General features: G+C 44.5%; 1 protein-coding gene across 1 annotated transcript in view; it reads left to right on the top strand.

Moving 5' to 3' along the window:
* The window catches only part of SLC7A1 (solute carrier family 7 member 1), a 36007-nt gene extending 16832 nt beyond the window's left edge, over nt 1-19175 (top strand). Inside the window, exons 4-12 of the mRNA XM_008926139.3 lie at nt 1373-1547; nt 3462-3586; nt 5165-5387; nt 6139-6278; nt 7997-8099; nt 9835-10043; nt 10374-10519; nt 12691-12799; nt 13410-19175. Coding sequence (XP_008924387.1) covers nt 1373-1547; nt 3462-3586; nt 5165-5387; nt 6139-6278; nt 7997-8099; nt 9835-10043; nt 10374-10519; nt 12691-12799; nt 13410-13519 — 1340 coding nt within the window. The 3' untranslated portion in view covers nt 13520-19175. The remainder of the gene's footprint in view (nt 1-1372; nt 1548-3461; nt 3587-5164; nt 5388-6138; nt 6279-7996; nt 8100-9834; nt 10044-10373; nt 10520-12690; nt 12800-13409) is intronic.
* The last annotated feature ends 373 nt before the right edge of the window (nt 19176-19548 follow it).

The raw sequence follows: 19548 nt of genomic DNA, 5'->3' as shown, positions 1-19548 counted from the left end.
CTAGGACTATATCAAGGGCTGATGAAGTCAGTAGCAGCCCTCTGTTTTTGGGATTACATCTGAATGGGAGAAAAGATTTTCCTCATTGTTCATTTGTATATAATTGCTCTAATTTCAGGTTAGATTCTGGTCTTTCATCTCAGATACAATTTAGAAAATTTAGGACTTCTTACTTTAACAATACCAAAGTGTAAAATTATGCAGATTACGGATGGCTTTATGGCTCTGCATGAAGCAAATTCCCTTGATTTTAATAAAAAATGCAAGCCAGTCTTTTCTCAAAAAAGCTGCTGAATGAGCAGCTTTAATCTCAAATATAAGCACCACAAGTTTATTTCTACTTGCACTATCTTGAGCTTCAGAGTTCTACTAGGTACCTTACAAGTTTTCATGGGCAGGTATGCAATCTTTTGAAATGCTTCCTTGATATGGCTGTGTCAGCTTATTTCCTGTCTTAAAAGAAGGAAAGGTGAGTGCGCAGGATGCTCCCCTCTCCTTGAAGTTCTTTGGAGTAGCAGTAAAAGGAAAAAACTGTGTTGTTCTTGTCTTCTCCCTGAGGCCTGTGTGAAGTTTTGTTACCTTCTCCCTCAGCCTTAGATTTGGATTAAAGGTTTCAGTTCTTAAAAGTTTGGCACCTGAAGAGTAAATGCAAGTTATGAGAGCTTGTCGTTCTGAGGAGCCAAGCTATGCCTTAGTGAGATTGTGTTTGCCAAAGCCTGTGACCATGCTCTTCTTCAGATAGATTGTCTTAAGACCAGGCTGAAATCGTGCTCTTGCTGAGATCACTGGCAAAGCTCCTACTGATTTAAATGGGAGCAGAATTCCCAAGATGCCACCTTCTTCTGTGTCTTCAGCACTAGAAATAGCTGCTAAAAGTAGAATCCTCCTGGATTTGGTCCTTGCTTGTATTTCCTCTTGTTTCTAAGGAAAGTTGACTCTTGTTCATAACTTCTGCATTTGGCCAAGAACTCTAAGACAATGTTCCTTCATAAAAAACCACCTATGGTGCTTTCTCCGGGTCTCTGGGTAGAGTTCCAGGCTGTGTCTAGGTGGCAGAGTGTAGCAGCATGAGGTGACCAGAGCTGGCGTTGAATGTACTGTAGGTTTAGCTGTGTTAGCAAAGCACTTTACCAGCAGCACATGCCACGTGGGTGTGCTGGGTGGGAAGATGTGGCACATTCTGCTGTAGTAATGTCTGGGCTGGAGTCCTCATTCTACTTCTGGATGAGTTACACCTGGGCTACTTGGCTTTGTGGAGAAATGAGGTGTGGTAAGTTGGGCAGAGCACAGCATGAACAGAGTTGGGCTATGTCTGTGAGTCCCCAGCACCTGCTGCTGGTGGCAAAATACCTGACTGCCGTGTTTTCCCTAGGGCTTTTAATATTTGGTGTGAAAGAATCCGCCCTGGTGAACAAAGTGTTCACCTGTATCAACGTCCTCGTCCTTGGCTTCGTCGTGATCTCTGGTTTCGTGAAAGGATCTGTTAAAAACTGGCATCTGACTGAACAGGACATTTACAACACCAGCCACAGCATTTATGGAGACAAGTAGGTTGCATCTTTTCTTCTCATCTCAGAAGCTGGTGCATTTTCAATAGCAAGTTTGTAGGGGGGGGTTGTGGGGTGAATTAGAAAACCAGTGAATGGGATTGCTGCCTCCTTTGCCAAATACCTTGGAGGCAAAGCTGGCTTTGGTGGGTGCTTGCTGAAAGCGGTCTGTACTGATGGGCTGAAACTGCTAGGAATAGGCTATGTCAACGTGGACCCTGCTGCAGAACTCACCATTTCTAGCCTTGTGACCAGTACGACATCCAAATTTGAGAGAAAAGAGCTCTTTAGACAACCTCCTACTCAAGGCTTCACCAGGCTGGCTCTGGTGCCTGTATGAAGCCATGTCCAAGTATACTGTGTACTTTCTGTGGATGCTTGGGCAATATCCTTGGAGCATTGTTGTACCTTTTGGAGACTTTGTTCCAAACGCCTCAATAAAATGAAGGCAAGTTGCAGATAATTTAAATGCATTGCAGTAAACATATCACAAATCTATTTTTAATGACATTTTTCTTCTTGGCCAAAATTCTGTCATCCTATACGAGATTAAAATTAAGGAGCTTACAAGTTAGTTAGCTTACTAGTTAGACAAAACTATTCATTTTTGCTTGAGACTCTGCAACACAGAATGAGGGCCTTTGAATATCTCCATATACATCAGCTCAGTCCTGGCTTGCTATGTAACCCTTTATGCTGGCCTGCAAGGAAGCAAAGTTTGGCACAGTCTGTCGAGATTTATAAATGTTGTGTGAGTCAAATTTAGCTTGTGTAAAAGCCACTTCTTGAGCCTCTGCAAAACTCAACCTGCTGCAAACAAATTGCTTCTATAGGACAGGTCCCCCCTCCTTTCCTGCTGTTATTCCCATGCAAGGAGCAATTAGTGCAATAGTTTCAAAATGTAGCTCTTTGACCTGTAGCGTTTCATATTTTTGTAAAATCTGTCTGGGGTTTACTTTACTTTATTACTATTTCCAGGGTAATCCATGTTTGGGTTGTGCTGTTTCTGTGGGCCAGTTTTCATCTAAGTCTCAATAGAGTTTCTTCGAGAGAGTTCAAATGCTTACACCTGATAAGACTTGCAGATTTGGCATTTACTTTAGTTTAATTGCCTTAATTCATCCTTACAAAGGCTTTTCACTGAAAAAAGTGACTTAAGTCACTTGAACTGAAGGATATGTTTTTTATTTGTCACTCAACACAGGCGCATGGATCTGGGCTCCCAGTCCAGAGTGCACTGGGATCAGCATGTGTCTGTATGTTGACTTAAATTAACTTTGGATAAGGCTCAGCAAAGCATTTGGTGTGTCAGGGATGCAGGCTCCACTTCTCCCTTAGGGCTGCAAGCATGGTTTGAGTATTAGCTTGGCACAAGGAATTTTGAAGTTGAGAATAGAGGATTGGATGGCTTTTAGACAGTCGTGGCACCCTGCATTCCTCTCTTATGTCTACTCACCTACACTTTGTCCCAAATCCCTCTTAAGTGAAAAGTATATGGTTTATGTGTTTCTCAGTCTTCAGCTTTTAGAATTACATCTTGTGCTTTTTCAAAAGCTTCTGTTTAAATGAATATGTATATCTACACACATACAGTAATATTAGGAGAGAATTTTTAATATTCATGCTATTTTCTCTTTGTCTTAGCCAAGACATTTTTATCCACCCCACAAAATGGGTAGTGGGAACAAACCACAAACCATTTTTATTCTGGGCATTCCCCAACCTGTTGCAGGCCAGTCCAGAGTTCAGCACTGGGTAGTGCTTAGCATTTTGCCTTGTATTTATATGCTAGCATGTGAAAGGGAGAGCCTGTTCCTTCAAACTTCGGCTTTGAATTTTGTTATGAGCTGTGTGAATAGCTTTGTTACTCCCACCTAGGCAGGATCACTTCTAATCCAGTGCCATGCGTTTTAGTCAAACACAGGAAGAAAAGCTCTACGGTGTTGGAGGGTTTATGCCTTATGGATGGAATGGAGTCCTCTCAGGGGCAGCCACATGTTTTTATGCTTTTGTGGGATTTGACTGTATTGCTACTACAGGTAAGAGGGAAGATGTTCTTTGTTGTTATGAACCTGGTTGCTGGTAGATTGGCTTTCAGTAATGTTGCAGAGCACAGATAATAGGGAATTCAGGGCACCACATTCATTGTCTCTCTGAACCTCAGCTCAAAGTAGAGTTTTGGATCATCTACTCCTAACAGTGAAAGTGCTGAGTTTGTCCAAGTCCCTGGGTGCCTGAGTGCTGACTTCTAGCTGCTGTGGCAGGCCATTAGACCATGTAACCCACAAACTTCCTCCCTCCTTCTTTGCCTGTAGGGCCCACTCTTGTGGATGGTCACTAACGGTCCATCATGTCCAGTTTTATCAGGTAGGCAAACAGGGAAGGCCCAGATTCAGATACTTGGTATGACTGGGGAAGTTTGAGCCTCTGATTCTAACCGATATTTTAATCAACTGGTTATTTTAGAATAGGGTTCTTCAGGGCTTTCAGCTGAAGAAGCTCTGATGGTTTGGAGTATTTGAAGAGCCAAAGAAAGAGGAAGCCTCTGGGGAGTCATCTGCACCCTAAAGCTGTGCCTCAGAATCAGGGGGAGTTTTAATCTCTAAAGATTAAGATACCTCATTTAGAGAGAGAAGCCATCAGCATTGTCATATTTCTTCTGGCTAAGAAGAATCTCAATTCCCTGGAGAAAGGAGCTGATCCTTGATTTCACATTAGACATGAATTGAGTTGCTTCAAAGTTGGAGCAGAGGAAGAAGGAAATCATGACAAAGACAGATAAAGCAATACTATCTGTTATTCCAAGCAAGGAATTTCAGAAGTACTGGCTCCATTACTCCAGCCAGTCCTAGAGTCTCTCCTTGTAGGAGAAACATGTTCATCTGCTTTTGACTTCTGGGTGTATGGATCTGTGTTTGTTAGTTCATTCTCCTGAAATGTTAAACCTCAAGAGCCCTTGCTTTCAGAGCAGCTTTTTAGGACAGGGAAGGCACAAATCTGTTTCATAATTAATCAGTGCCTGAATTTTGATGAATTTTGGTTTTTTAGACATTTGTCCCTACTTGGTTGTTGAAAATTTTCCATAAAAACTATGGGGGGTCCTTTTTTAAGGAGGGATTTTTGAAGACCCATATGATTATCAGGTGCTCTGCCTTTTCCCGTAACTGGGCACCTATGGTGCCATGTTCATGGTGTATTAATTCTGGTGGAGATGCTACTGAAATGGTCATCCAGGGATTTGTCCTACAACTGCACAATAATTTCTTTTTCCATCATTTGTGATCATTGAACTCTTCTTGGGTCTGCACCATCAGTGGGATAGAAGGAGTATACAAGGATAACCTGTTCTGGGGAAAGGACTGTTTTCAATCCAGACTGTTTTTGTGACTGCATTTACAAGGCTTCCACAAGTGTCTATCAGAAGGATTGACAGGAGCAGCAGAAATGGGAGCAAACAGCTGTGGTAGGCCAAGTGGATGGAGCAGTCTGTTGACAGCTTTATGGTCAAAGAGCACCTCAGTGCCCACAAAACCTTTGAAAGCCCCAGCCAGCATGCCCTAGATTGGGATAAAGTTCTTGCTTGTCATTTAGCTGATATTTAAATTTCTTTCTTTTAGGCGAGGAGGTAAAAAACCCTCAGAAGGCCATTCCTATTGGCATCGTGGCATCTCTGCTCATTTGCTTTGTGGCTTATTTTGGTGTGTCGGCTGCCCTGACTCTCATGATGCCTTACTACCAGCTGGATACCAATAGCCCTTTACCCAATGCCTTTAAATATGTGGGTTGGGATGGAGCCAATTATGCAGTGGCTGTCGGTTCCTTGTGTGCCCTTTCTACAAGGTAAGACACTGCTCTTCCTTTTTGCATCTCTCAAGGCAAATCTCCAGCTCTTGTAAAACATGGAGCAGAGATCAGGCATGAAATTCAGAGCTATTGACTTCAAAAGGACCAGGATTTCACCCTGTGATAGATATCAGAGATGCACGTAACCAGTATCACTTCAGAAATTCCCATCTTAACAGAAGACCCAGCAGGTGCATTTCAGGAATATAAATATGGATTGAGTGACTAAATCATGGAGGCAACTACGCAGTGGACATCCTGGCATGCTGGATGGAGAGCAGACTTGTGTCAGGTAGTGCAGGGTGCATCTTCTGCAGCATGTGGGGCTTGCCATATCCAAAGCCATCTGTCTGCAGATTATCTGCAGGACAGCCATCTGGATGGGAGGCAGGGCAGGCTGGAGGCAGAATATGTCATCTTCTCCTGCACTCTGGAGGCCCATTTCAGATCAACTTAGACATATTCAATTAGGTGAGCAACTCTAGAGGCTCATAGAAGTTACAGCTCTTTTACTACCTGAAAGTCAGGCTGTTTTCATGCCCCATGGCTAAGTTTAGGCATCCAAAATCATAGAGCCATCATTTGCCAGCCATCAGTAACATGGGTGTTCGAAGGGGGCCCATGAAGGAGAAGCTAAAGTGAGCAAAAGCCACCTGTGTTCATACTGCCATAAACTAGCTTTTGTTTGTGTGCCTGTGCTCAGCAGGAAGTGATATAAGTAGATTATTTCTCCCTCCTGTGTCTGTAGTCTCCTTGGCACCATGTTTCCGATGCCTCGAATAATTTACGCTATGGCAGAAGATGGACTTCTCTTTAAATTCTTGGCTAAAGTCGATGAGAAGAGAAAAACTCCAAGAATTGCAACAATGACGTCAGGAGCTGTTGCAGGTAGGATCAAAAGACTTGCACGAATCTGAGGAAAGGAGACATAAGCTCATCATTGGGGCAGATAAGTCCGCCTGACTCTAGCCCACTTACTAATCGGATCTGTTGCACAGCTTGACATCCCAGAGGGTGCCCTGGGTTTCCAGGGCATGCCTTGGAGGGTTCTGGGGTGAGCATGAGTAGCTTGCTGTGTGCGTGTCCCTCTTTCTCAGAGCTCATTGCTGCCATCCTGTCTCATGCCAGGAATTGCCTTTATCTGCTCCCTGGGTGCTCTGCAGACCTTAAAAATAATTAACTCCCTGCAAGGTGGAAGCCAGTGGTGCCCCAGTGTCCTTGTGGCTGCTGGTCTGGCTTGGCTGAAGACACCTCATCACCTGTGGGTAGGAGGTCTGCGGAAGATGCCAGAGCAGCCAGAGACAGGCAGATGGCCCCTGTGGCACTGGCATTTGTTAATCAGTTAGGCACAGCTGGCAGCCATCCTGTTCTCTTTTTCTTTCTCCTGGCCCCCCAGAAATATCAGAATTAAACCTCCCAGACAGCAAGGATGAGTGGCTTACCCTGTTCTTGCAGCCTCTCCCTCCCTCACGATGCTTAGCAAAGAGGAGAGCCTTGCTGCTTCCTCTTTACCTGCCGCTGCAATGAGCATTCTGCTGGGATGAACCATTGGTACAAAAGTGTGTGCCACCTTTGGTGGGGAGTTGCTGCCAGACTGCTGCCCTGGGCTCTGAGCTCCTATGAAAGGGCTTAGCTCCTGTTGCTGAGACTCGCAGAGCCTCCTCACAGCTGCTTCCCCCACACCTTTCTCTTCAGGTATTCTTGGGTCCATACTGTGGTGGGGTAGGAAAAAGAGCCATATAAAGTTTAAAAAAGTGCTTTGCAGTCCCTTTCGGTCTCGTCTGAGTGGTCCATAGTGCCCTAGGACCAAAGCCCACATGAAGCTGCAGGGACAGCACTTGCCAGCTGAGTTTGAGTGCTGGGCTGGTTGTTGGGCCTCCAGGTTATGCATTAAGGACAGGCTGGGCCAGGCTCAGCTCTGAGGTCCCTGCATCTCATATGACTGTTTGCGTTACCTGATGTCTGACTATGTGTTCTCTGCTTACTTGCCTTCTGAAGGCCCCTATACAAAATTCTGTACAACTGGGGTTGCCTGGTGAGGGTGTGTAAGCAGGGTAATCCCTAAGGGACGGCAGTCTGTAAGTTTTTCTGGAAATCCCCATGACAAGACATGCTACCTTGAAGATGCCCTCCTTGATGCTTGGTCCCATTGCATGCACAAGCTTGGTTTCACCCCACCTGAGCTGAGACATAAGGCAGCGATGTACTGCTTATCCTCTGTCCTCTGTAGCTACTTCCAGGAGATAATTGTGCCTTTAGGGGTGCTGCGGCTCCACGGGGGGACTCCAACACTGAGGTTGTGACTTAAACTGCTGCTCAGTTTTGGTACTTGGGTGAACATACCCGTATGAGATGAACAGGCTGGCATTTACTGTAGTAAGTGGTTCCTCTTGTTTCAGCTAGTGAGGCTGTGCTGAGACAGCATGCGGGGGCTTGGGGTATTCATGTGCTGAGGCCTGCCTCTCCTCATCTCAGAACATCTTGAGCTCCCATGCCAAGTCCTGAGCAACAGTCACACGTGTGCTGTGTCATCGTTAGCACTCTTGAGATGTGCGTGTTCTGCTGTGTTACTTGTTTTTCTTCTCTCTCACCTTCTTCTCCTACAGCTGTTATGGCCTTTCTTTTTGACTTGAAAGATCTTGTGGACCTCATGTCCATCGGGACCCTCCTGGCTTACTCCTTGGTAGCAACCTGTGTGTTAGTACTGAGGTAAGAACGTAGAAACCGCCTTTCTTGTCACACTGGCAGAAATCCACAGTGATCAGATGCCTTCATAGTTTCTATAGGCCTAGTGAAACTATGAGCATCTCCAGCTATAAGCATATGAAGAGCTTGTTTCTCTGAGCTCATGGGAGACTGTATTAGTTGTATCTACAGTGGGGTCCTCTGAACTTGGTTAACCCTTGGTCCATGCCACTCCTGCTGTGGTCAACTCTAAATGCCCTGGGAGATATGCCAATGGATAGGGATGAGAGATGTGTGGTCCTCATCACCGCTCTTATTCTCACTGGGGATACACTTTCAGGTTGTCTTATTTTTGAAAGGGGGTTCAAGGTAAAGTCTAACAGCAGCAGGAGCAAAAAAGCTGAGCATGTGTTTACAGGATCAGTGCCTCTGTGTCTTTTAGAAGTGCTGAGCTCCCATAGCTTCCCAAACCTAAGCTGAAAATTGAGTGTCTTCAGTGCTTGGCACCTCACAGATGACAGCACTCTACCAATGAAAACTGTACTATGAAGATCATGTTACTGAAAAATACCTTTGTGTGTTCAATGACTTATTCAGAGTCAGATAGAGGCTTTCTACAAGCTCACAGCAAATGCACTGAACTAAGAAGAGTCTTGCAGCAGGTGAAGGGCCAGTGCTGTACTGTAGTATCATTGCTTTGTGTTTGTGCTCTCCTCCCTGCCCCTTAAAAACCCTCGCCAATTTTCCTTGCCCTTGTTACTTTTCCTGATTTCCGAGCCCAGTCTTTTCCTCAGAGCTAGAAATGGCTTTTTAATTTGTTTTTGCCAGTTGCTGTACCTATTGCATGACATTTCCCCCATCATGGATTGGCAGAGCTGACAGCCTATCTTGTAGTGGCTCAGGCAGCTGATTTGTCTGCCCTGTTGACTGCCTAATGATGTAGCAGGTGAATTGTTTTCAAAGCTATAAGATCCTGGTACTGTTTTCTTGCTGTGATTGGACCCAAGGATTTCACTGCATTTCTCAATTTGCAGTGTTTCCCAAATGTCCTTGTTGTACACACGTCCCCATGGGAGCAGTTTTAAGGTCTTTCAAAATGACCCAATCCTTTAGTCAGAATTTTAGGTGAGTCACAGACAAAACATTCTGTAACAGAGAGCCGAGGCTGGAGTGGTTTTTCTTTATGGATCCACACGGTTGTGTGTCACAGCCCTTTTGAATGTGCTGTTCACACAGGCAACAACCATCTCTTCCTTCCCTGTGTGGCAGCAGACAAGGTAGCAGAAGAGACTGGGATAGAGGAGTATGAGGCACCAGGAATGTCTCTGCTGGGTGTGATATCTGCTGAACTGTTAGCTCAACCACCTCCTTTCCAAAAGGCAAGAGCTGAACTGCCACTGATAACACAACAGCCTGGTTATGACTATCTGTCTGTCCCTCTGCCGCTTCCTTCTCCAGTCCTATCAACTCATCATGTTTTGGTGACAAGGATGACAGTGTTTATGAAAGAGCACTGTATGCTTTAAAACACTTGACCTTACAACCAAGCTGTAGGTGATAAGAGCTGACCATATTTGCTTACATCATTATGATGTTAGTCATCAAATATCCCTCTGAAACAGAAGGGTGTAGATATTATGTGGGCCTGTTCTGGTGCTGTAGTGATCTGGGGAGCAGCCATGACTATGCATGTGGCTTTTAAATGAATGGTACCCTGTGCCATACTGATTGGCTCTTTGTGTCATTTCTTTTTTCCTAGATACCAGCCAGAGCAGCCTAATTTGGCATACCAAATGGCTAGGTCAACAGAGGAGACAGATAACAATGAGTCTGTGAGCACCAGTGAGTCACAGACTGGATTTTTGCCAGAGGAAGAGAAGTGCTCCTTCAAAGCTATACTGTTTCCCCCAAATTTGGACCCTTCCAAATTATCTGGCTCAGTGGTGAACATCTCAACCTTCATCATTGGTAAGCATTGGGCATTGTGTCTCTGGAGCACAGAGCTGGTAGGTCTTTGTACTCACCGTGGTGGGAAAACTCACATCCTTGCTGTGATTGTCATGAGCTCTTGTAATGGCCAAAATAACTGAAGATCTGCAGATTAAATTTCTGACTTGAAGAGAAATGCATAGATGGGGTGTGGGGGGGTGTATAGGGGGAAAGACATATCTGTTATGGTTAGTTTTTTAATGAGTTGCTGTTTTGTTTGCTGACCTTTCAGATTCTGCTTGTGGCTTGTTGTTGGTTTTCTCCTGTGTCTAAAAAAAAAAATCAGTAACCTTTGGTGTCTGTTCACAGGTTTCTTTATTGTGTGCAGCTGTATCCTGAATGCCCTTATAACAAATATTGCAATATATGTATGGATTATTGCTGTCATCCTTGTTCTCATTGTCAGCTGCATTATATGGAAACAACCTGAAAGCAAAACTAAACTCTCCTTTAAGGTGAGTGTCCTGGGACGTGTAGCTAAAAAAGAGCTGTTTTGGGAGGTGCTTGGAGGAGGAAGTGCATGTTGGCCTGTATCAGAAGGGTAGACCTGGCCAAATATAAGCATGATGTGAACTTTTCTATCCAGGAGAAGCTGGAAGGGCAGACCCTGCTGCAGAGGTGTGGCTGGAAGGGAAGGGCAGACTCTGCTTTCGAAAGCAGATGGTTATAAGATAGGGTAGAGTCAGAGACTGGGGGAAAGGGGATAGTTGTGAAGGGCCACATCAGATCGTGGATACAGAAGGAGAAAGAACCCAAGAAGCAAACTTGTGTGTGAGGACCAGAGGGGTACTCACTAAAAGGCTCTAAGAAAGTGAACTTTCATGTTCTCCTTAGTCCCCATGGAGGCTAAGGGATGACCATTCTCTCTTTAACCGCCTTAAGTGTGAGAAACTGTTGTTTTCCTGCCCTGTCCAAGTACACCATCTTTGCAATATTAAACAAACACTGGGATGTTTTTTTCCCCCCAGTATAATCCTGCAAGTCACGTTTTATTGTATTGATTTCAGGCTAGTTCCCCAATTTATTAAATTAATTTTGGATTCTAATTCTATCCTCTAAACTGCTTTCATTGTGACTGCTTTTCAGATACAGTTTTTCAGTAAATTCACTGATTTTAATAACTTAATCCAGCTAGAGTTTTCCAAGGTAGTGTTTCCAGCTCATTTTGAGTATTATGGTCCCAGAGGTAGAAACAGAAATGTCCAGGAGCAGAAAACTCAGGAACTCTCATCTAGGCTGTATTTTCTAAACTTGCTTCTGAGGAGGTCTCTTCACCTTTCACTGAAGGTATTTTACCTCCTTTTTTTCCCCTCAGCCGCTACCCTGTCCAAGAAAAATTAGACCTATCTGTAATCATAGAATAATTTAGGTTGGAAAAGAACTTAAAGTTCATCAGGTCCAACCATTAACCCAGCACTGCCAAATCCACCACTAAACCATGTCCTTCAGTGCCACATCTACATGTCTTTTAAATACCTCCAGGGGTGGTGATTCCATCACTTCCCTGGGTAGCCTGTTCTAATGCCTGACAACCTTGTTACTTATCTCCTTGCTGTTCTTTAGACATTCACAACCCGACTGTGATTTTTCTCCTAAGTCACTCTGGAAATCCAAGGCTGACCTGTTTGTTCCCCAGTTGTTTTTCTGTATTCTTTAATAGGTAGTTTTTCTCCCTTCTCCAGTTATTAGACACCTTACAATTCTACCAAGAGCTCTCAGAGATGCTTATTAATAGTTCAGAGATCACTTCTGAAATATCTGGGTACATAACTCACCCACCTAGAGAAATTTTATTTGTCCCTACTGACTTGACAAAGCCAAATTTAGAAAAATATTCTTCTTTTCCTTCCTAATTTGTGTGCCTATCTCCTTTCTCTAGTGATGTGAGCAGCTGCTTACTGTAAGTTCTTTTTTTTGGCAATGCTTAGATCAAGAAAGGCCCACAACATTTCAGCCTGTTTCTTTTTATAAATCTTCTTTTCCCTTAGGAGCAAAGTTCACTGTCCTATTAGTTCCACCATATTCACAAAGCTTTCTATTGTTATAATTTGTCTTGTCTGATTTTATCTTTACATGCCAGTGCTATTTTTTTTATATTCTTATTTGGCATTTTGGCTTTACTGTCTCATTCATCTTTGACTCTCAGACCACTAAGGCATTCTTGGCACAGCTGCAGTCATCTCTTGCAATATTTGCTGGTTTTCTTCTGCTTCAGGATAATTTTCTCTCTATTGCTATAATTGCCTTGGTATCTGTTGAATGAAGTTCCTTAGATCCCTCCTCTGACATTCCCCTTACCTTCCTCTCTTGCTCTTCAATAGGTGTCTCTCCTTGGTTATTCCTCTTCTCTCCTTCACCCCACAAAATTTGCCTCCTTGCTAAAATTCACCTCTTGCCTCCTTACAGACCACAAAACAAGCTTCTTAGAACAGATGAACAGCATTGTTTACATCCCGCTCCCATAGTGGACTGATGTCCTCCTTTTGGGTTTAACCTTGCTTTTTCTCAGATCTGACAGCTGAAGTTTTGGTAACAACCATCACTTCCCATTTACAAGGAATGTGATGTTCTTTCCTGCCCACTGTTCCATCCCTGTGGATGTAACGTATCCCTTATTCTTTTTCAGGTACCTCTTTTGCCCTTTCTTCCTGTTGTGAGTATTTTTGTGAATGTTTACCTCATGATGCAGCTAGACGTAGGCACATGGATACGGTTTGCAGTCTGGATGCTCCTAGGTGAGTTAGAGAGTAAAAAATGCTGTGTTCAAAGTTACTAGGTTTTGTTAACCAGAAATTTATTGTAGCATTCCAGAAATTTATTGTAGCATTCCAGGGAGGGATTCTGCGTTCTGATCATCCCTGGGCAACCCTGGTGACTTCACTGAAGCCATTTAGGCAGTCTCAAGCTTTGTTTCAAATTCAAGGGTCTTAAAGCCTTTGTGAGGACAGCATAACAACCCATGAACCATCTTATGGGTCTTGTTGCCGACAAGAAACCATAGAGCGTTTTTTGACTGGCCTTGAGTTGCTGTCCATGTGGTGGGGCTTATGGTTTTGGAGCTGAAGAAGCTGAGCTGCATCCCAAGATGTTCCCAGTAGCCATGTGGACAAGGCTGAATTGCCTGAAATGCTCAAATGAGCACCCCATTTGGGGCTGGGATAGATTGACTTTTAAAGACTAGTGCCTGTGGGCTTTTTTTTCCCTAAGGATGGTAGTGGCTGTCCATGAGAAGCTAACGATCAGGGTGGCTGGGCTTACGCTGGTTTAACTTGTGTCAGTGGGCGTGAGTAGGGTTTTCTGTTTCCTTACAGAGCTAATGGTAACCTCTCCCCTTGGCTTCCACAGGCTTTATCATCTACTTTGCCTATGGAATACGGCATAGTGTGGAAGCCACCTACGCGGCGTCAGCAGATGTGGAGAGAAACACAGACGTTGGCTCAGACAACTGTAAATGACTGTGTTTGGCTTACAGGCAACTGGTAGCTGCAGTGAAAGAAGCTTTGTGGTGGGGATCCTGAATCAGATTGCACCTGATCAATCAGTAATGCAGGAATAAGAAAGCCTAATGCAGGCCTCCCCAACCCTTTTGCTGCAGCTTGCGGTTTGTTTAGTAGCACAGTTAAAAGGGATCACAAGGAAAAAAGACACAACTCTGGAATACTCCTGGCAGCACTGTCAGCTCACCTGGGGCTATGTGCTTCCCTCTCTCCCTCTCCTGTTTTGTTTTTTTCCTCAGTATGTAGAAAGAGAACTGCTTCTGTGTGCCAGTTAACCTTAAATGCTGCTATGAAACCAAGCCTCACAAAGGTCTTTCTCAGTAGCCCTGAGAATTACCTCCCCACAGATACTCTACCTGATTATACATGGAGCAGATTTTGCAGTGCTACTGTCAAGTGTAGACCAGATCCATCCTTCACCCTATGTGACCTGTACCCCACGTGTACGCACAAAAAAAGGCTCTCGCCAAACAACAGATTTCACTGGGTTAAGAAAGCACCTGCAAGATTTTAATTCTTTAAATTATTAGGTCTCATAGTTTTTGTTGTATTTAACTTGTTTTTTTAACTACGTACTCATGCTTTAAAGCACATTTCCTCTGCTGTGAAATGTTGGGAAGGTTTGTGGTTGCTGTTTGTCAGGTGAATGGTCGCTTGCCAGCACACAGGGAACGCCTGTATATATTGCTGCTGCCTGTACACTCCACAGAGGGATTGCCAGGTTTAGTGAGGGAACTGTGCGGTGCAAGTACTTGAAAGGCTTGAAAAGAATGGGTGCCTCTAAAGAGACGTCCTACCTCTTTGCCTTGGAAATCACCAGTGTGGCTGCAGTGGTGGGGCGGCTGGCAGAGGTGAGTCCAGCTCTGACAGCAAGTGGAGTCCTATTTTCCTCTCCCTGCATCAGTTCTGTGTCCTGGCCAAGTGGCACTAGCAAAGGATTTGGCTGTGATACTTCCATTTGGTGTTGGTGAGTGGAACACATTTCTGCCTTGGAAAGGGAGGCACAGAAGAATCCTCAGGGTCATGAAGTTCATTCATGAGGAGTAGTGGTGTCTGCCCCCTGCCCAGGGGAGGCTGTGGGGAAGTGCAAGGGCTTCTCAAGTCCCAGCAGAGCATGCAGCCCAGAAAACACCACTAAGCTCTAGGGTCTGACTTGCTGAGGGGAACTTTCCCTTTGGGGCTGGAGATCATTTCCAGAGCCTGGCTGTGAAAGGTTGGAAATTTGGAGTTGAGACCAGGGGCTGTGTTTGGTTGGCAATGCCTTGGTTTTGCTGCAAGATGATGTTTGTTTTTTTAAATTCTCTCTATTAGCTTTCCCCAGCCAAATTCATCCACTACCCTAAAAAAGGCTTGTTAAAGCATCATGAAGGTGGGCCATGCCCATGTAATGCCACTCATTTAAATTCATGCTTCAACTTGTACTGAAAAACAAATCATAGAATCATGGAATGGTTTGGGTTGGAAGGGACCTTTTGAAGATCATCTAGTCTAGCCTCCCTTCCATGGGTAAGGACATCTTTCACTCGATGAGATTGCTCAAAACCCAGACCTCAAATGCTTCCAGGGATGGAGCATCCCAAACAAATACTGCGGAAACCCCCTTTCCTGACTGAGTGGATGCTTTCCTAGGTGTCCTCCATACTACTGTCTCTGAACACTGGACAATCTTTAATCTATTTGTCAGCATGGCTCTTGCTGATGAAGCGACAGGCTCTTGTCCCCATCATTCAGTTGGAGAACTGAAGAACGGACCCCTGCGTGACTTGCACAGGGTCTCACCAGGCATCTGGTGCAGCAGAAAGGAGAATCAGACAATTTCCTGGGTTACGTGGCCGGACTGTGGACCATCTCTCACATGTTTCCAAGAAAGACTTTGTAGCCTTTCTGCCCACTGAAGAGTTTTAATCTTGACTTCTTTCTAGTGCGCTGGGAGGCTCTTCTTGGCAGGATTGGAATTTGAGGGAGCGAAGGCAATGTGTTCATTGCTTCCCAGGTGCACTTCAGGATGTGTTTTGAGTGCAGTTTCCCCCCAAAAATGAAGTCGAGGTCTGCTCCAGTCAGTGGGTCTTGACCATCTGCCAAGCCTTTGCACCTTATGCATATACAAAGTCTTACTCAAGCAGGGGGAGATGAATATAGAAATTAGAAGCCACTACGTTGAAATCTATTTTGTATAAACACAGGCAAGGTCAACACACTCCACAGCCTCCCAAAAGACACTGAAGATGTGGTGAGAGGCAAGAAGATGAAAACTCAGAGGGGAGCAAAGTTTCCTATTGTACTAAAAATGTAAGGATGTTTTTCTCTACCTGGGTACCAACTCCTGAGCAATTATAGCATTAAGCAATGACCATTTAGGGGTGAATTCTGACTGGAAGTGTGTTTCCAAAGAAAATTATTTTAACATATACAGATTTCTTGCTGTATGTAAAATTTTTTTATATAGGTGTTAACTTATTTGTGTTGTCTGCTTAGAGATGTGTTCTGGTTTTTATATTCCATTACTTTGTTACAGCTTTTGTGACATATAATAGCAACATGTAGAAGAAGAGGAAGTCCTGATGGGGGCCATTTTTCTTCAGTCGCTTTTTCTCTGAGAAGGTTCATAGGAAAACCATTCTGTGTCAACAGATTTGATATTTAAATGTGCCCTTATGTGTACCAGCCCCAGAGCCACATGCCATAAATTTGCTGGTAGAGGTGAGGGTCTTTAGCTCTGTCTCCCGCTGCTCCATCATGACTTCTTCAACCCATCAGTTCCCTGGTGGTAAGTGCTGCTGTTGCTACTCACCAGATACAAGGAGGTGGAGGGAATCTGCAGCCCTGCACAGTGACAGGGAAGTGCAGGTGTCTCCCTGTCTCTCTGTGTACCTGCTTCTCCTGTGTCCAGCTGGACGTGGGGACCTCCTGGCCTCCTCTTCACATGTTTTGACCCAGGGAGTGGACTGGACTGGTGAGGAGGTGATGAGTTTGACACAGCTGCATACTTCTGCCTCATCCTCTCCTGCCTGCATCTACCCCTTGCTTGTCCATTTTTTTAAGCTAAAAGGCAAGTCTGACTGCCTCTTTCCAGGACAATGTCAAGGACTTTGCTGAATAGTCAGTTTTTTAGTATTTTATGGGGTTTTACCATTTTCTGCCTCCCTGTTGATGTGTGCACGTAACATAGATCAAGCGAAGTATCTTTGGAGTCATGCAACTGTTGCTATAACCTTGCTGTTGTGGATGATACACTTTCATTCATTTGAGCTTTCCTCTGTGAATAGTTTAATCATAATTTTATGATGCAAATATTTTGTGGAGCATTTTGTTGCATGAAGAGTTGGGAACGGAGAAGCAATGCCTTTGCTCGGCACAAAAATAGATCCTGGCATGCTTGATATTTAGGGGCAGGCTCTGGCCCAAAAGAGTGACCTTATTTCAGCGTATTTAGTTGCTCCCAGTCTGCTCACTTGAAGTTTCCTTCTGGGAAAGCTGTTGGAAGGGTCCTACTGACTGCTGGTGCATGGTGGGCAGAGGTTGGCAGCACTGAGGCTGCAACTCGCAGTTATATAGCAAGTCTGAGTATGTAGCCAGCCAGCCCTTCTCAATGGAAAATTACTGTCAAAACAGTTTTCCTTCCCCCCCCTCAAACAAAGAAATTTTTTTGGTTCAGAAATGACTAGCTTTTGATTATTTGCTTACTATTTTCATTCTTTTGTCACTGAAAGTCATTACTGACTGGTTTTCGACTTCACTTTACCCTTTTCTCATCCCTCAGGGTGGAGTTTGATGCTTCTCTGGGTAGAGAGTGCTTGTGCTGGGAGTTGAACAGCTCTGCTGCATGAGAGGGTATGGGGCAGCCCCCATCCCCTATACTGTTTGGCCATCGTGGGGGCTGGGGTGTGCTGCAAACAGACTGCTCCTGGTTCAGAGCCATATGTGCTTGGTCACAGCAGGGGAGAGGGGGCTGAAAGGAAACACACTGGTGGAACTGCTGCTGGTGCTTACACCACATGCTGCTGTTTACTGCCGGGGTTTTAGAAGGGTAAAGTTTTAGCTGGCAGTGCCTGCCATAGATGCTCTTACTCTTCATCCATCCCACAAAAACAAGCTCCTATTCCTGGTGTACAGAGAGTGCCTGTCACTGCCTGTTGCCTCCGTTCCTACTTACTCAGAGACCAGAAAGTGATATGATACAATATTATGTTTATATTTGTAAAGTCTGCTTCTTTAGTGATTGCATTTTATATACTAATGAATTCCAGTGAAAATTCTTAAATCCACCCCTAAGGAAAGCCATATACAAGTAAACATTGCTATCATCTGCCCAAATGAAGGAAGAGCGACAGGCAGGTCTGGCAGGCGTGAGGGGCTAGCATTAACAGGGAGGAGCAGGAATGAGGCTGGTTTTCATGCAGCAGGCTCCCCTGAAATCCCTTCCCTATGTGCATCTCAACACTCCCCTTTCGAAGCAAACCTCTTCCCTATGGCAGAAAAAGCATCTCTTCCTAAAGCCTTGGATAACCTTGCGATGTCTGCTGGGATTGACTTTCCAAGCAGGTCTTATTTCTTCCTTCTCCTTATGAAAAAATTGCACTTGTTCAAGGCTAAATCTATACATACACAGTGAACTGATGCTTTCTCCTCACAGCCAACTCACCTTTCCACAGGGCTGCCAGCCTGATGTGGGATGCCAGCCTGCCTGCATCCCAAAAGCAAGCTGAAGGCAAGGCTGCCTCGATGGTGTCATCAGTTGTGCTGCCTGTTACCACTCACCTCGTGGTTTATCATTCATTTCCCATTCCAGCAGCAATGCCTCTGCCATAACCCCCCTGGGCTGCCTTACGCTTCTACTTTACAGTTGCAGCTGAGGTCCCACTGGCAGTCTGACACCCAGCTGGAAAACAGATGATCCTGGAATGTCTCTGCTAGCAAGAGCCAGACCTCGATTTTTCTCAGGGTATTTGCTCTTGGCTCACACTGCAAAACATGGGGTTCAGCTGAGACCTGGCAGGCTCCAACCAGCAAGAAGCACCTTTTCATCCCAGTGCTGTGTGGGGCAGTGGTTCTGGCAAAGTGACTCATATTTTTGGGACAACAGTGGGAAGCAAAGGGTTCCCTTGCAGCACTTGTGTGTTCCAGCTGTGCTGGGTGCAAGGGGCAGGAGGAGCTGGTAAAGCAATTTTTCTGACCGAAGCCATGGAAGAGTGTATATTTTTATTTTTCAATTATTAAAATTATTAAGCAAAATGTAAATAATAAAATTTCCGTTGTCTGATGGTCTATTTTCCTAATGATTTTCTCAGAACTTTTTATGGGTGTGATAAGTAGTTTTAATGCTTGTTCAGTAATCAAATCTATTTTTTGTCTTCTTTATCTTTGTTTTGGTTTGATTTTTTTTTTTTACCTTTTTTACCAAGTTCATGTAGCAATTAAAGCCTTAAGTTTTAAAATGTGAACCTTGCCCCTAGAGCACAGCGCAGGTATGTGGCTACTTCTAATCCTGGCAACACTGTAAATACTTCTCCCCTCAGCAATGCTTTTGGAATTTGGAAATTCACTTGTAATTATCTGGTACAGCATTAAAACATATTTCTTAATATCCAAATAAATTATGCCTGTTGTTTGCCCTCATTTGCAAGCCTGCCTCTGTTTTCCACCTTGTTCCAATGTCTGCAGGAGAGCACTTGCTCAGGGAGCTGCTTGTGGTAACTCTACCCTGTCCTTTGGATTTGCTGAGACAGGTGGGACACTACGTAATTTGGGGAATTTTTTGCAGACTGGGTCTGTGCTCAGTGCTGAGCAGGTTGTTGCTGCTGACAGTGAGGTGACTCAGCCCCTGTCTTGTACTACCAGTTCAGATATTAGGTGGGACTTCAAGAACCTGCGAAGGTAACTTAAAATTGACCCAGGTGATATAAATTTTGCTCACATTGCAAAGTTTGGTTGCCTCAGGAAATTAGGACTGTGTAGTGAATGAAGAGTACTGCTCGTGGGATTTTCCA

The sequence above is a fragment of the Manacus vitellinus genome, unplaced genomic scaffold (genome assembly GCF_001715985.3).
Source record: "Manacus vitellinus isolate BGI_N305 unplaced genomic scaffold, ASM171598v3 scaffold_2_pilon, whole genome shotgun sequence".
NCBI classification, from domain to species: domain Eukaryota; kingdom Metazoa; phylum Chordata; class Aves; order Passeriformes; family Pipridae; genus Manacus; species Manacus vitellinus.
This window is presented reverse-complemented; position numbering and strand designations above follow the sequence as displayed.